General features: G+C 53.7%; 1 protein-coding gene across 1 annotated transcript in view; it reads left to right on the top strand.

The window, feature by feature from the left end:
* Window positions 1-1,658: 1,658 nt before the first annotated feature.
* PSTPIP1 (proline-serine-threonine phosphatase interacting protein 1) overlaps window positions 1,659-16,725 on the top strand; it is a 45,836-nt gene continuing 30,769 nt past the window's right edge. The window contains exon 1 of the mRNA XM_021693984.1: window positions 1,659-1,705. Within this exon, the coding sequence (XP_021549659.1) occupies window positions 1,670-1,705 (36 nt within the window). The 5' untranslated portion in view covers window positions 1,659-1,669. The remainder of the gene's footprint in view (window positions 1,706-16,725) is intronic.

Genomic DNA, 16,725 nt, shown 5'->3' with positions numbered 1-16,725 from the left:
CCTTCAATGCTGAAGATGTTTATTGGCTCAAACCTAAGGGTTCTGGAGGTCGGGGTCTACCAGGGGCAGCCCCACTGCTCTGCAGTTCTCCCTGAAGGATTCTCTCTGGGGCGGCTATTTCAGAAGTATGGGTGTGCCCCATCTCTAACCCTGGGCACACATAACTGGCACTTGGGAGCTGAGCTCTCTTCCACACGAGCTTTCATCTGTCTTACCACCTGCAGTCGGTGGTAAAGGAGGCATTGGTAAGGGTGGTGATTTGTGGACAAGGCTGACTCATCCCTTCTTACCTACCCAGCTTGGGCACAGGCCCCCCTGAAGGCATATTCTGCTGAGTGGTCAGGCCCTGGCTCCTTGGGGCTGTGTTTGGGGCGGCAGCCCAAGGCTCTTTCCAAGGTCAGTGTCCCCAGCACCTGCCTAACCAAACCGAAAATCCTGGTAACATTCTCAACATTGTCTCCTTTCTAAAGATGGGGGTGGGGGTGGCCGATAGGGAAACTGAAGCTCAGAGACTTGGAGGGTGGATAAACCACCCACTCAACCACTAAAGGGCAGAGGCCAGACAAAACAAAAACGGGGACCTCAACCCGGGTTTTCAGACTCCCACATTGCCTTTATAATCCTGTCTCTCAGTTGAACCATAGTCTTTCAACCTGAAGACTCCCATCTCCCTGGGGGGGCGCCGGGGGGGCTTCCTGCCCCAGAGAGTGTGTAATCTGGAGATTTAGGGGGCAGTGCCTATGAGAGCTCAGGCTCTTCTCCCTTGGCTAGTTACCTGCTCACCCCATCTCTATCTCCCACACCCCCCAACACACAGCTGTCTGCCCCCAGACTGTGAGCTCCTTGAGGGCGAGCTGTGGATCGGGGCCCCAGGCAGCCAGGGTTTGATGAATGATAGCGATGTCCTGGGCCTGAGTGAGCCTCTCAAGTACAGTTTGCTGGTGTGGGGGGGTGGGGTGGAGAGTCTAGCAGCTCTGCGCCTGGCTCAGCATGGGGCCGGGGTGGTGGGCAACAGCACTCGGGTTCCTGCCCTGTCCTTGCCCACAGCTTCAGTGGGCTTCAGGCTCCCGAAGTTTCTGGCCACTGGGCATGGCCCAGCGAGGGCTTTGGAAGGGGACAAGGGGAGGCGGGCAGCAGGGTGGCGGGTGTCAGGCGGGGCTGCACGAGGGAGCCCTGCGACTCCACTTCCTGTGGGCGAGGGCCCTGGTGCCTGCCCCAGGGGAACTTGCACAAACCTTCCTGCGCAGGCCCCAGGCTGCCTTCCCGCCTGGCCTGTGCGCCAGCCTGCCTCTCCCGCTGGCTGCAGCCTCCCACCCCGGGCTGGTATCTGTGCTCTCAGTGCTGCAGCCTGCCTGCGTCTCCATCAGCACAGGGCTGGCGAGGGGCCGGCCGGACACCAGGGCCCGCCCTCCCATCACTGGAAGGCCACTGCTCCTTCCTCATTTTGCTGCTGATTCTAGCCCCAAACAAAACAGGTTGAGCCCTTTTCCTCCCTCCGGCAGCTCCTCTCTGGCTTGCGGCCGCCTTCTGAGGCGCTGCAGACGGCGCCGGCTGGGGAGGGGGGCCTGGGCCAGCGCTGTCGGGCCTGGGACGGTGCGCCTGGCTCCTGGCCCTCGTTCAGCCCTGCCTGTGGCAGGAGAGCAAGCTTTGCCGTGGCATTCGCCTGAGGATGCTGCCCCAGCTTCAGTTCAGAGATGCCTTTTGGGTGAGTGAAGACGGTGGGGCACTGAACAAGCAGAACGGGCTCTGGGAGGGCCAGCGGGGCTGAAATTTCCCCGTGGCAGTTAATGGGGATGCGGCTCCAGGAGGGGGGTTTTCTCATAAAAATAGCGGTCGATTTTTGGCCTTAATTATCCTGGGGCATAACCTGAGCTTCTGTCCCTTCTGAGTTGGGAGAAGAAGGGGGTCCTTGGTCTGGGGTACTGACTTCTCTGCAAACCTCACCACGGTGGGCAAGGGATATCCTCTCTACTCCCAGGTCTGACTTCTCTGGGGGACCCTCCCCCCACCGCAGGATCTTTGTAGGAGAATCTAATATGTGGGTGAGAGCTTGAGAAGGCCATGTGAGGTGAAGGTGGGAGTCAAGGGTTTGGGGACCAGACAGACTTGAATTTGGGTCTTGCCTCCGCTACTTAGAGACTGGGCGAGCTGTTTGACCTCTCCGAGCCTCACTTTCCCCAGCTCTACAGTCCAGATCAATATTAATAAGCATCTCAACCAAATGGGAGACTTTAAAGAGGCCGTCTAATGTAATCAAGTCCCCAGCACCTTGCTGGCACGCTGAACGACAATTCTTTTCCCCTCACAAAACCTCTCTTGCTCGCAGACTTTCGGGGTCCTCTGAGGAGGCAGCAAGGCGGGGCAATTCCTTGCTTCCTTTCTTCAGTTCAGTGCAGGTGTACTTCAAGTCCTTGTCCCCCATGAAATAGCGGCACCCAACAGGCTCGGGAAGCGAGATGGCTTGGTGTGGGCCCCACGCAGCCTGCGAGCCTACTTGGACCCCGGATCCCCCCCAGCTTTTCTGGCAGCTGTGCCTCTACCTTCCCCTCTGTGTCTCAAGCTCTGGCTGTCCCCAGTGGCTTGTGGGGACAAAGCTGAGACCTCTCTGGTTAGAGCTGGGGAATGAGGCTGTCCTGAGGGTGCCCCCCCTCCAGCCCCGCAGAGGACTCCCTGGTCCTTCACTCAGCCGGCTCAGCCTCAGCCAGCAGCCTGGCCCTCCCTGGGCCCTTTCCTGGGGCCTACGGCCAGGAGGATGAGAGCTAATGAGCCAAGCCTTCCTTCCCTTCCGGGCCGTGCTCTGCTTGGGGCCTGTGGCCAGCATGCGAATGGCCTGCTTCCCGCTTGCCCTGACCACACACTGTTCAGAGGGCCATCTGGGGAGGGTACCCTGTTCCTCTCTGGGCTCCCATTTCCCCATCTCTACAAAGAAGAGGTGGGCTCAGGTCAGAGATGCCAACGGAGGCAGACCTGGCTCAGCCCAACCCAAGCACCAGGCTGGCAGCTGGGCCCTCACAAAGTGGCGGGGGTTGCAGTGGGGGGTGGGGCAGTGAGTCATCACCTCTGCTCCGACTGAGAGTGCGAAGTGGGGCGAAGAGATAAGGCCTGGGAATCCAGGGTGCTCGGTAGGCCAGGGCAGACCGTTTTACATCTAGGACATCTGTCCCAGCCCAGGGCCCTTGGCCCCACCTTCCCGAGGGCAGAGCTCTGGCAAGGAGCAGCCCCCATGGCAGGATCTGGGCAGTGGGGGATGGTATGGGGGGGGCAGGGTGTGGCAGGGAAGGCAGCAGCAGGAAGAAAGGAGCCCACCTGTGGCAGCTTTCTAAGGGACATGCAGCCATGCTCTGGGCTTGTCCCACCTCTGAGCCACTGCAGGCTTCATGAGCTCCAGGTGCCTCCTCCCCTCCCCTGCTGGCTCCCTGGGCTGCAGTGAGGATCCAGCCTAGGGACGACCAGAGACAGATGGGGAGAGAAGTGGCCAGTGGGAGCTTCTCACCCTGAGCCTGGGCAAATGCCAAAGAAGGTCATTGTCAGCATCACTGCCCCCAGGCCTCTGAATTCGAACCCGTCTGATGCTCAGGCCAGCCCAGCCCATGAGGACAGCTAACACTGAGTACTAAAGATGAGTTAGGCACTGTTCTCAGGACTGTTTATCTATTCATTCATGTAAACTGATGAGGTAGATGAGATCATCCCTATTATTCAGAGGAGGTAGTTGAGGCACAGAGAACTTAAGTAGCTTGCCCAAGGTCACCCAGCGGGGATTAAACCCTGACAGCCTGGCTCCAGTCTCCAGGCTCTCACCCAGGGTGTTTTAACACCCTCTATCAGCACAGCAGGTCATTGGATCTTTGGGCCACATCAGCAAAAATGGAGGGGAAATTTCTGTTCTTCTTACCTCCCAGAGAAGTAAGAAGATCAGATGAGGCTGATAGAAGTATTTGGAAGCTCAATTTACAGACAAATCTGTAACACAAAAGACATAGTGATCTAACTGCTGTGTACGAGGGACACAGCCCGCCCCCCACCGTAGCCCAAGGCATTAAACCCGTAGCCTCACAGTTTGGGAAAATGAGTAGTCTTACGTAGTGGAAGGGGGCCCGTGAGCTAGAAGGATCACGTCTAATACCATAGCACTCTCAACGCTCCCGAGCGCAGGTGAGAGCTAGCCCTGTTCCTGGCACTAGTTCACAGTGAGAGAGGGAAACAAAAGTGGTTTCTGAGGCACTAAGAGCTTATATTAAAGCTCATATACTTTACTCATATGAGCTGCCCCATCATTTTTCAGTTAGGGCCCATGAACTCTAATTTTACCCACAATTTTAACAAGCTTAGTCATGTGGTCTTTTAATTTATAGGTGCAGCGTTTAGTAGGGGTCTACGTGGAACCTGACAGTTGGTGACTGATAAATATCGGTGGGCCTGAACTGTTTCACAGGGAGCTGGTAGCCTAATAGCAGGGAGGAGACCAAAAAACTCTAAAAAGCAGACATAATGGCTCAGAGGTGGTGGGAACACTCAGCATGGGAGCTAGCCGCTTCTGTCCCTCGGTAGGTCTGTGTTTGTCATTTCATCCATGTGGCCACCTGGTATTTATTTATAGCCTGTGTTTTCCTGTGGCAAAACATTGAGATGCAGGCCACTGTGGAGTGAGGCAGAGGTGGACTAGCCACAGGGGAGGGATAATTTGATTTCTGTTATACAGATGATCAAGAGCATCGCAGCTTTGCAGGAAGTTAGTGGCTGGGCCTCAGAGCGGGGCCAGTCAGTGAGACAAAGTTGGGGGTGAGAATACCAGCTACCTGAGCTGAGAGGGCTTTAGATCTCGTAAAACCTGCCTCAGCAGTGAATCAGAGGGGCACAGAAGCCCAGAGAAAGCAGGGTCCCGTCCCCCACCTCCCAATCTCGCCTTGCCAGTGGCTCTGCTCCCAGCAGGCAGCCAGACTCTATTGCAGAAAACAGCGGTCTGCATCCTCAACACAGTGTTCAGTGTTTGTGGAATAAAGGTAGGAACTGTGAATGCCTCCATGGTCCCTTCCTGAACCCATTTTTCTTCTTCGTTTCACTTTAGTTATATTCTACAAATATTTGCCGGGCGGTATTCTCTGCTAGGTGGTCTCAGCTGGACCCCTAGCCTCACCCCCACACCCAGTCAGGTGAAGGAGACTGTCTTGCCCTCAAGGAAGTCACTGTCCAGCACTGAAGACTGAGCTTCCCTACTAACTGGGCAAGGCACAGGGAGGGGCAGGGCTCGGAGCTGTGCCTTCTCACCCACCTCCCCCTCCCTCCCAGACCATGCAAGCAAGCCACTGGGTGTTGTTTTAAGAGGGAAAACCTAGTTCTGGACCAGGTTTTATCGAGATCCCCATCCTATCCCTTTGGCGGTTGTTAAAGGCAGAGTAAGGGCTTGAGGAGGCTGGGCCACATACTACAGTGACATCTCCCCCCTGCTTTGGGCAGGAACTACCAAGGCGGTGGAGGAAGTAAGCCCGAACTTTTCCCTCTGACTCGTAGCCACATTGCTCCCCTTTGAGGCTAGGCTCCAGCCTCATCTGGAAACCAGACAGCTGGGAGGAGCTGAGCTCCCCAACACACAGAGGACAGAGGAAGACACCACTTTCCGGGTGGGGGGATGACTCACCAGGGACACACAGGGGGCTAAGGATGGGCCCACCTCTCCCCCATGTGCCGGCTCAGCTGCTGTTGCCCCTTCCCTTCCCAGTTCTGAGACTCCGAGGTTCCGCATTTAGGAGAGAGGCCCCACTTTGGTGCCTCACAGAAAATCAGGAGAGACTCATGTTCCCTGGGCACCGATTCTGTTCTGAGCACTTGAAGCTATGTATATACCTTCTCATCTAAGTATAAGATCCTAAAAGGAAAATAGAGAAAACCAGGAAAAAAGCACCCTTAGTCTCATCACACAAAGACAACTGGTAATATTTCGCTGTGTTTCCCTAAGATTATTTTTACATAGGTGCAAGCAGATTGTGTACACAGTGTTGTATTCTCCCCGACTTTCTTTTTCTTGCATTTTAAAACTGATTTCTAACTGTGGTAAAGTATACCTCACATGAAGTTCACCATCCTAACATTTAAGTGTCCAGTTCAGTGGGGTTAAATGTACTCACATTGTTGTGGACACCCTTCCCCTCTGCTTTTCAGCATAATTCCATTTTGAACATGTGTGGGTGTGGGTGTGATTTCCTCGTTTCAAAACACCATTGTTAATGGCTACACAGTCCAGCTTTGGGTTTGGTAGACATATGATTCATTTATCCAATCCCCTATTGTTGGACATTTAGGTTGCTGCTGCCAGTTATTCATTCTTCTGGACAGAGAGGCAATGGGTAGATCTCTGTGTATCAAAATTTTTCACTTGAGGATTATTTCCTTGGGTGGATTCTCAGAAGAGGAGACATTCCTGGGTGAGAGAATGGGGCCACGTTTCTAGCTGGGCAGGAGCCTTTTGATGCAGGAAGGAGGGACCAGAGTGGCCTAGATGGGGCTGGGAGGGCCAGACCTGGAGGGGCTCTGCTGGGAACTGAAGCTGCTCAGACTTTGGGGGAGAACTTGCAGCAGGGCAGGCCCCGATGGCCTTGAAGATCAAGGAGGCCAGTGGCTGAGGAGTGGGTCTTCCCGAGCAACAGGGGCTCGTACGCAGACAGTGCAGGAGATGGGAGAGGGAGGCCCTAGCTGTCCTGCCCTTGCTGCTACCAGCTGGCTTCTCCGTGCCTCCCTGGCTGTGGCCCTCTGAAGGAATGAGGACAGACTCTTTCTCTGTCAATGTCCTCCTATCTCCTGAATGAAGGCATGGGCAGGCCTACTCCGAGGTCACATGTCCAGGGCAGGGCGGGGACTCCCACCCAGGTCTGTGGGCCTCTGACTTACTCTGCCCCTGAAATCAAAAAGATAGGCTAGTTGATTCTTGTTTGAGTTATAATTCGTGTAGGACAAACGGGGGGGCCCCCCTACGTGTTAGCATTGATTTCTGTGGATTTGAAAGTAAGCTCATTTTTCTATTTCCCCCTTAATTTTCCATAAGTGAACACAGATTATGTATGTCATTTCTTTTTAATTTTTTTGAGAGAGAGAGAAAAAGCGCTGGGGAGTGCATGTGCATGTGCATGGCAGGGGTGGGGGGTGGACGGGGGAGGTGATGGAGAGGGAGGGAAAGAATCTTAAGCAGGCTCCCTGCCCAGTGTGGAGGCAGACACGGGGCTCCATCTCACACCCCTGAGATCATGACCTGAGCCGAAATCAAGAGTCAGACGCTTAACCAACTGAGCCACCCAAGTGCCCCCTATTTATGTCATTTAAAAGGAAAATATTTAAAAACAAAACCAGGCAATTCTTGTTTTCAAGCCTAAGATGGTGTTTTTAGGCGACATGTGTGGTTCGATAGCCTTACCTCTTCCACGCTCTGTGCACACTTTGTGGTACGTGGTCGCCCGGGGCCGGGAAGCTGGGTCATCTGCGCCCACTCCACAGGACACAGTCAGCTGTGTGAGGTTTGTGGCTGTGCTCGATGCCTGCAGTGGTGACCTGGAGGACTTACTGGCCGCAGCGGCCTGGGTCAAGAGAGTCACTCGCACCTTCAATTTTATTCTTAGCAGAAAACAAGATCTGCTTCTCAATGGCCCTCTTTGCACTCCAATTCCCACGGACTCTTGTACTCTTCCTGGCTGTTCCTGGCACCTACGCACAGCAGGGGGAGCCCCTGGAATGGAGGCGGAGGGCCCTGCTTGGGCTTTGCAGGGTGGGCAAGGATTTGGGAGACCGCAGGAGGGCAGATGGACTCCAGGGGAAGGAATGGCAAGGGCAAAGGTGTGCCAGTGGGGAAGTGGGCACAGTTGGTTTGGAAGGCAGTTTTCTGGCCCAAAGGGGTGTGCAGGGCACCCGGTAGGGAGGTAAGGCCCCAGCCGGATTGTGAAAGGTCCTGACCGGCCTGAAGTGGTGGCAGAGACACTTTCTTCTGCTCTCTGCATGCTCTCCAGCAGCGGATGTTCCTCTCCTGCAGAGGAGCCTGGAGGCAGCAGGCCGTGGGCGGGATGCCCTTCTTCCTCACCCAGAGTCTAACTGATGCCACAAACCACACAGTGAAGGGTGTGGAAACTGAAACTGCCTGGGCTTCCAGCAAGAGTGGCCCCCTGTTCCCCGGGGGCTGCCCACACCGGGGCCCTGCCCTGGACCTGCTCCAGCGGGGTCTCCCCCCAGGCTCAGGAGCCAAATGCTTCCTTGAAGCCTCACCCGGCCTCCACCTTCACTTGCTGGGTCTTGGAAAGTCATTTCCCCTCTCTGAACTTCAGTGTCCTCATCTGCAGGACAACAGAGTGATGCTCACCTAAGACAAAGGTTTTGGAGATGGGGATGCTAAGGGCAACACTAAGGGGACCGCCTCCCGCTGCTCACCATAGGGAGTTAACAGAGCAGAAACAGGTTTGAAGGGACCCAGACTTACGATTGCATGTGCACCTCCAGGGTGAGCCGCATGTGTGCACCGTCCGATTCCCAGAATGCCTTCCCAACTCTGTTCCCATTGCATATTAAATTCTGCCATCAGAGAGTCATCCCCATGGCTTCAAGTGACAACATGCATTTAATTCCAACAATTGCCCTGTGAACATGATATTCTTATTCCCGTTTTGCGTGGGTCTGGGGATGCCACCGAGGTGGACTTTGGGTTACTGGGCTAGGCCAGGCTGCTACCTTCCCAGGCCTGGGTCAGAGAGCCCCTGGGGGTTAGCGGGAGGTATGTGGTTTGCGAAGATCTGGTGCCCTGAGCAATGGGTGAGAAGGTAGGCGAATGACAGCCCCTTCCGCTGGTGTTGACAGCACCCACTATTGGGCAATAGGAAGAGCCAGCTGGTACTGCAGAGATCACAGCCAGCACAGGGATGGGGCGGCCAGATGGGCTCAGGGCTTCCCAGTAGCAGAAATGGGAAAACAGAAGCTGAGCCCTACTGGGGAGGAAAGGAGGGGTGAGGGCTGAGGCAGGAGAGTGCCTGATATGTTCAAGGGACAAGGAGATCTGTGTGGCTGGGACCAAGGGACCGAGGTGGGGGTACTTGGAGATAAGATCAGAAATGTAACAGGGAGCCAAATCTTATACGACCATAGTTCTCCAAGGTCCCAATGCCCAGGCCACACCCAAGGCCAGTTAGATCTGAATTTCAGGGTGGGAGGCTGGGCATCACTGTTTTCCGGAGTTCTTGAGTGTGTCCCCAGTGCGGCAGAAGCCCTGGTGCCCATCATATGGTGAAGCTGGATGCACTGCCGACAATGAGCGCACCTGGCTTGTACCATTGATGCAACCTCGTTCGACTCACTTGGGAATGAGTAGAGGGTAGAGGTTTGTGTTCGGTTTTTTTAACCTTATAATCTTCTACGATTACTTTTTTTTCTTGTGTTAAATAAACGTAACATAAAACTTACGACTTTAACCATTTTTAAATGCGTGATTCAGCGGCATTAAGTACGTTCACAATGCTGCACAACCATCGCTACTATTTCCAGAACTTTTCATCATCCCTAGCAGAAACTCTGTACCCATTAAACTCCTCCCCTCCCTCCCCTCATCTCCTACTTCTATTCTACTTACCATGAATCTGCCTATGCTAGCAACCTCATAGAAGTGGAATCATACAATATTTGTTCTTTTGTGTCTGGCTTCTTTCACTTAGCATGTCTTTCAGGTTCATCCATGTTTTGGGGCGTCTGGGTGGTGCAGTTGGTTAAGCATCTGCCTTCAGCTTGGGTCATGATCCCACGGCCCTGGGGTCGATCAAGCCCCATGCTCAGCGGGAAGCCTGCCTCTCCCTCTCCCTCTGCCCCTCCCCTCCACTTGTTCTCTCTCTCTCTTTCAAATAAATAAAATCCTTAAAAGGAAAGCTTCATCGTGTTTCAACAGACATCAGAATTTCATTTCTTTTTGTGGCTAAACAATATTCCATTCTCTGTATATATCCATTTTGTTTACCCATTCATCTGTTAATGGACTCTTGGGTTGTTTCCTCCTTTTGAATATTGTGAATAATGCTGCTATGAACATGAGTGTTCTGGGATTCTGTTTGAATCCCTGCTTTTAGGTCTTTGGGGTATTTGCCTAGAAGTGGAATTACTGAATCATACTGTGATCCTACGTTTAACTAGCTTAGAAGGCTAGCCCACGCTCCCCAGCAGCTGCTTCACTTCCATCCCCATCAGCAATGCACGAGAGTTCTGATTTCTCCACATCTCCACCAATACCTGTTAGTGTGTGTGTGTGAGTGTGTATGTGCACGCGCTTGTGTGCCCATGTGTGTTTTAATTACAGCCAGCCTACCGGGCATGAAGTGGTGTCTCACTGTGGTTTTGATTTGTATTGCCCTAATGACTAATGATGTTGGGCATCTTTTCGTGTGCTTATTAGCCATTTTGAATTATTTGTGTTTGCTGTGTTTCTTTATATATTCTGGATATGAATCCCTTATCATATATATGATTTGCAAATATTTTCTCTCAACCTGTGGATTGTCTTGTTATTCTCTTGTTAGTGTCTTTGGATGCATAAAAGTTTTTCATTTTGACAAAAATCTAATTTATCTATTTTTTCTTTTGTTAACTGTGCTTTTTGGTGTCAAATCCAAGAAATCATTACCAAAGTCAGTATCTTGAGGCTTTTCCCCTATGTTTTATTTTCAGAGTTTTATGGTTTTAGCTCTTACATTTAGATCATTGATCCATTTTGAGTTAATTTTTGTATACAGTATAAGGAATGGGTCCAGCTTCATTCCTTTGCACATGGATATCCAGTTTCCCGGCACTATTTGTTGAAAAGACTGTCCTTTCCCCATTGAATGATCTTGACATCTTTGTTGAAAATCATGTATGTGGGTGCCTGGGTGGCTCAGTCGGTTAAGCGACTGCCTTCGGCTCAGGTCATGATCCTGGAGTCCCGGGATCGAGTCCCGCGTCGGGCTCCCTGCTCGGTGGGAGGCCTGCTTCTCCCTCTCCCACTCCCCCTGCTTGTGTTCCTGCTCTTGCTGTCTCTGTCTCTGTCAAATAAATAAATAAAATCTTTAAAAAAAAGAAAATCATGTATGTGTTTATTTCTGGGCTCTCTATTCTCTTCCATTGGTCTCTATGTCTGTCCTTATGCCAGAACCACACTATTTAAAGTACTCTAACTTTGTAGTCAGTTTTGAAATCAGGAAGTGTGAGTCTTTCAGCTTTGTTCTTTTTCAACATCATTGGCTATTTGAGGTCCTGAGTGGAAGTGTTTCTATTGTTCCCATTTTATATGTGAGGAAGCTGAGGTTTGAACCTTCCTGTGGCTGCCCAGCCTGGACTGGCCACCAGTCTCGGACAAACCTTCTATAACTCTCCCAGCCTGGGCACGCTGGGGAAACACCCTCCTGGGAGAATCTGGTTTTCCTGGGTTCTGACATCAGCCACATTCGCTCCTTTGACTCCAGGGTCAATTTCCATCCCCTTTCATGTCGGAATGACCATCATTACAGATGCGAGCACACAGATGGCGAGATCCTGTCTGTAGTTGTTCCACCTCCCGGCTTCCTGGGCTTCCTTGAGGTCCCACTGGCTCTCACTCTTAAGGAGCATCGGCCCATAGGCCGGGTCACCAACTTCCTCAGTGGATCATGGGAAGATCCTGCAGGGAACTTATGTCTGCCCTGGTCTTGGCCTGCCTGGACCTGAGGGGCCTATGAAAATCGGGACTTCTGGCCCCGGCCTTTCCAGCTGGCTTAGAGGGAAAGTTAACCAGCGCGTGGTCTCAGATCGCCCAGGGGTCCCTCAGGTAGCCCAGCGCTACAGGGTCTAGGGGGTGGCATCTTGCTCTATTTCCTGCAGTGTGGCTCTCTGCCAGATGCACACTGGCTGTGTTGGGCAGGGTAAAGCAATTTCCCAGCCTCCAACACAGAACCCTTCCTTGGAGAGTGCCATCTTTGTCTCTCACACTGCCTTTAGAACCCAATGCCCTGCTTTGATTCTACTTCATTCACAGTGTGGCCCTGGTGAGTCCCTCCATTCTCTGAGCCTCTGGCCCCTTGTCTGTATTAAATTGATGTTTGTGGCTAGAAGATAGAGACGTGGCAACATGCACGTTAATGGCCTCGTAGGGGCAAGGAGCCCCATGTGCAGACCCCCTGCAAGTGCAGGGGCCCAGCTCGCACCCAGAGCCCAGGGTCAGCTCTGAGACCCGGAATCTGCCAAGGCCGGCAGAGGAGGCCAAAGGGCTTTCTCCAGAGGCGGCAAGGGTCTGTCCCTGCTTTCAGGAAAGGGTGTGGCCATGGGAACTCTGCAGCTGCAGGGCTCCATCTCTGTCTCTTGAGCAAGTCTCAAGCCCAAGGGAGGAGCAGTTCACAGCCACAAAGAAAGACACCCCACGTCAGTCCTATGAGGGCACATGGTCCAATCATTCTTCCCATTTTACAAATTCAAAAAAAATTGAGTCTGAGGGATTGGAAGCAACCAGTCCAAATAAGAGTTACAGCCCAGATTCAAACCTAGCTCTCCTTTTTTATTTCCTTTCTTCGACTTAATATGTACTCATTACAGTGGGCACCATTTTCCAGGAACTCATTCAGTGTCAGGTGCCCGTTGCTGGGCTCTTCCATTTAGTCCTCAGAGCCCAGCGGTGGGCCACAGGTTCACATCCATTTTACAGAGGAGGGACTCTTGCTCGGGAGGTTAAGTGACTTGCCCACGGTCACACTGACTGTGCCCATGCAACTGGCCAGGACTAGAAACCAATGCCTGAGCTCTTGCCACATTCTGCTACCTGGACTTCCTCCTGGGGTGGGGTTCCGTGGGGCCTCCCCTGGCAGGTGTAGGCAGTGTGGGAGCGGTGACACTTGGGGAACAGGATGTGCAGGGACAGTAGGTGGACCTTTGGTGCCAGCCTCTAGTCTCTGGCTGGTCACCCACAAGCTGACGACTGTGTGGCAAGGAGCCCCGTGTGGCCGGCCACGGGCAGGGGCTGGACAGTGCCTGTCCTTGCTGAAGGGGTTAGTCTCCTCCGGGGCTGAGGGTCTGGGGTGGCTCAGCTCCCTCCTTTCCTCCGCGTCCCACTGCTTCCCTTACCCACCCTTTCCCACTGGCATCTGCTTCCTGCTCCACCCAGGGCTAGATCAAGGGAGCCCCTGCTACCAGATCAGCTTGGTGGGGGTGGTGGAGAGGAACCGTGTGGCCCAAGCAGGTCGTGCACCTTGCTGAGTCTCAGGTGCTCATCTGTAACGTGGGGCAGTAATTATGGCACAGCCCTGACATTCCAGGGGGTTCTGAGGATTAGAGGTAACAAAGTATTTAGAGCCCTGGCCTCTAAATACTGCACCCCACCTAGCTCCCTTCCCCTGAACTTGGAACGTGAAAGGGAACCCTGGTTCCCCTTACCTCCTGGGAAGGCCCCACACCTGCTCCTGAGGCTCTCCTGCAGCTGGCCTCATGCGACCTCTTCAGACACCTGCTCCAGCACCCCTCAGGTCTCACCAGGACCACTCGGAGGGGTCTCCTGAATCTCAGGGGTTCATTCCCACCTGCAGGCCTCTGCCTGGACTGGTGTTCACTCCCTGTCCCTCCCCTGTTCTACTTTTTCTACACGTTTTGGTTTCATAAAGCAGGAGGGAGAAGGGGGCGTGGGGGTTGAGCTGGGCCTTTAAGACTAGAGAGAGCGCAGGGGAAGTGGGCAGGGCTTCACAGCCTGGGGGAGGGGAGTGCGGTAGGAGACCTTTCCTTCCTGCTAATCCGAGGAGCTCTAACTAAAAGAACAAAACTTTCAAACCAGACTGATTCTGGTTGAAAGGCAGGCCTGCCCACACAATTGGGCCTGGACAAGTTACATAACCTCTCTCATCCTGGCTTTTCTCCAACAATAGCGCCCCCTCCCACAGTAGGTCCTCTTCTGCTGCCTGTGTTGCCCCCCACACCTGGTGATGGGGGATTCCTGGGAGGCTCTTAAAGTTCCCAGGGCTTTGACAGGCCCCTGGAAGGCTCAGGGTGACCGCCTGGATATCTCAGAGGCCCTGCTGCTTGACTGCTTGGGTGGGGGGCCCCTGAAGGCTCCGGGGAGGCTGGGGCTCAGGGGAGAGATGGAATCCTCTGGAAACTCATTTCTAAGCTCAAGCTCCTGTCAGCCCAGCTGAACCCAGATTCACTCATCGAATTGCATTCAATGTGCTTTTTTTCTTTAAAATAAAAGTCCAGTCTTTGCCTTCTTGGCTCTCTCCCTCTGGCACCTACCCTGAGCCATCTTAGAAAAGCTGTAAATCACCCCACAGTTATCTGCTTATGCAGGGACCCCTCCAGTCCTTGGGTCAGCTCACCCTCCCTGCTGAATCCCTGACCTGTGAGGGGTCGTTCTCTACCTGCTGAGGCAGCTGACCCTGTGCAGCCGTATCTGGGACCACCTGGGTTGGTCTTGGGAGGCCCTTGCTTGTGCTGATCTGGAGTTGGCCTCCCTCCCTCTACCCACGAGAGTCCTGGCTTGGGCCTCTGGGGACACCAGCCACAGACACTCCCTCTGCTCCTGATGGCCCCACAAAGGCCTGCAGGCCTCAGCGATTTCTCAAGCACCTAGGCTTGGGACCCTCTCTTCACCCACCTGCCCCTGGATACTCTAGGGAAGCAACTAGCTTGCTTACAGAAGTCTCTGGTCATCCATCTATCCATCCACCCATCCAAGCCACACTTGGGTTTTTGGTCCTTTGCCTTCCTCAATTTGCCAATTAAGAATGGTAGAGATGAGCCTCACTGTGGGGTAGTAGCTGTAGGGCATTGAAAAGAGCCTGGCTGCCACTCATGGACTGAGCCACCCTGAGCCTCAGTTTCCTTACCTGTACAATGGGGACAATAATACTGCTTTAAGAAGTAGAGGGGATGAGTCTGTCTGGCTAGTAAAGGTGTTGGGTAATGAGTCACTGAAACGCAAGCCAATGATCTGGTCCCCTCCACGGGACATCTCCGGAGCCAGCAGTTGTAAAACCACATCCTCTCGAGGGCCTCCCTGAGACATTTATTTGGCGCTCGTCCAATGTGTTTGCACTGCAGATGCTGGGCTCTGGGACCCAGCAGGGAAACAGACCCACTTCCCGCCTTCAGGGAGCTGCTTTCTGGAGAGTTCAGTTTCCTGATAATCTTCACCCTTCGGTTTCTCAGTCCACTGAAGACAAGCAACAGTAACCTGCTGCCAGGAAGCTGGCCACGGGAGGCACGCTGGCTGCAGAGGTCCCTTCTGTGAAACTGGGATCGTGTGGCCCCGAACGCCTGCTCGGACTGCTGCCCTGGGCTTCCGGGGCATCTGGGGTGAGAAGAGTGAGTCTAGTCTCCTGGTCTGTCCCCTCTCCCACTGATAAAAGGTGATTTTTTTTTTTTCCCTTAAGGCTAAAGAATGAAGAGCCCATCAACCCCAAGCATGTCAGACATTAGAAAGGCTTTCAACAAAAATGGTTAACATTTTACAAAATGGTTTTTGAGCCTGGTAGGGTGTAAGCTGGCAACTGAATTTTTCTTTTTTCTACCTTCTAAAGCCACTGTTAGGTCTCCCCTCCCCACTCCTGGGCCTTTGTGTTAGAGCTTTTCCTAGTCCTTTTCTAGTCTCGGTATACTCATCCAGTTCAACCTCCTATCAGAATTTCTCTCTTGTTCAATTGAACACTCCCAGTCTCCCGACTCCACATGGGAAGCCTACGATGGGGAAAGGACGGGGTCCATTTCTTCACTTGCCATGTTCTCCCCATAACCCCTGCTTATGGTGTCTCCTCAGATGGGGTGGGGTGCGGGGTCAGTGACTCTAAAGGGGTGAAAGGTCTTATTTCCCTGGAGCTCTGGGAGCTGCTGATGGCACAGCAGGGGGCAGAGGCCCGGGGGGTAGCTCTTTCTCTTCTGGGTTCTCTGCTGACCGCATCCCCCCGAGAATCCCCCTGCTCTGCTCCCTGCAGCTGTCCGCTTCTGAGCCCTCCGCGCCCCAAGTGGGGGCTCCTCCCTCCCTGTCAGGTAGTTCTCCTGAGCAGCAAGTCACAGGGCCGCTCTTCCCAGCTACCTTCCACAGCCCTTCACTTGGTCCCCAGGAAGAATGTCTGCCGATTCCTGGGCACGCCAACCCCTCTTACGCCTCTGCCTGGTGGGGCCGGTGGCAGGCAGGCCGGGACAGGGCAGGGCCTGGGGAGTACCCCTTGCTGAGCAGCCACTGAGCTTGGGGGGTTGCAGAGAGGCACGAGATTGGTAGGTGAAGAGTTAAGCTCTTGGCCTGTGAGAGCTGGGTTCAAATCCCGCCTGTGCCCTGGGCACGTTAGGTGACCTCCCTGCATTCCATTTTCCTCACCTGTAAAATGGGGGTAAATAATCCTCAGCCTCATACTGGACCCCGGGCATGCTGTGATCTCTGTTCACTGTTCTCAGCTGTGCACATCATTTCATTGCTCCTCAGGTGGTGGGAACTGCTGGGCCCATTTCACTGGCAGAGGGAGAATGACCAGGGGTCATGACCCACAGCTAGTCTGCCGGAGTCTGCACGGTCTCTGAGACGCGGCCTGGGCACCGTCCCGACTCGGCAGCCGCAGTCTGCCCCGAGGGGTCTGTGCCCTAGAGGAGCGGGTTGTCAGGGCCAGGGGAGAGGTTGGCCTCTGCCCCCACTTCCTTGATGAGGAAACCAAGTCCCACGAAGAGAAATGCCATACTCAGGCCCTGGTCTCTGTGGTCTAGCCCCTGCAGCCACCAAGAGTGATATGGGTAGGA

This window comes from Neomonachus schauinslandi, chromosome 9 (genome assembly GCF_002201575.2).
Source record: "Neomonachus schauinslandi chromosome 9, ASM220157v2, whole genome shotgun sequence".
Lineage (NCBI taxonomy): Eukaryota > Metazoa > Chordata > Mammalia > Carnivora > Phocidae > Neomonachus > Neomonachus schauinslandi.
The sequence above is the reverse complement of the archived record's forward strand: the minus strand, read 5'-3'. Positions and strand labels throughout refer to the sequence as shown.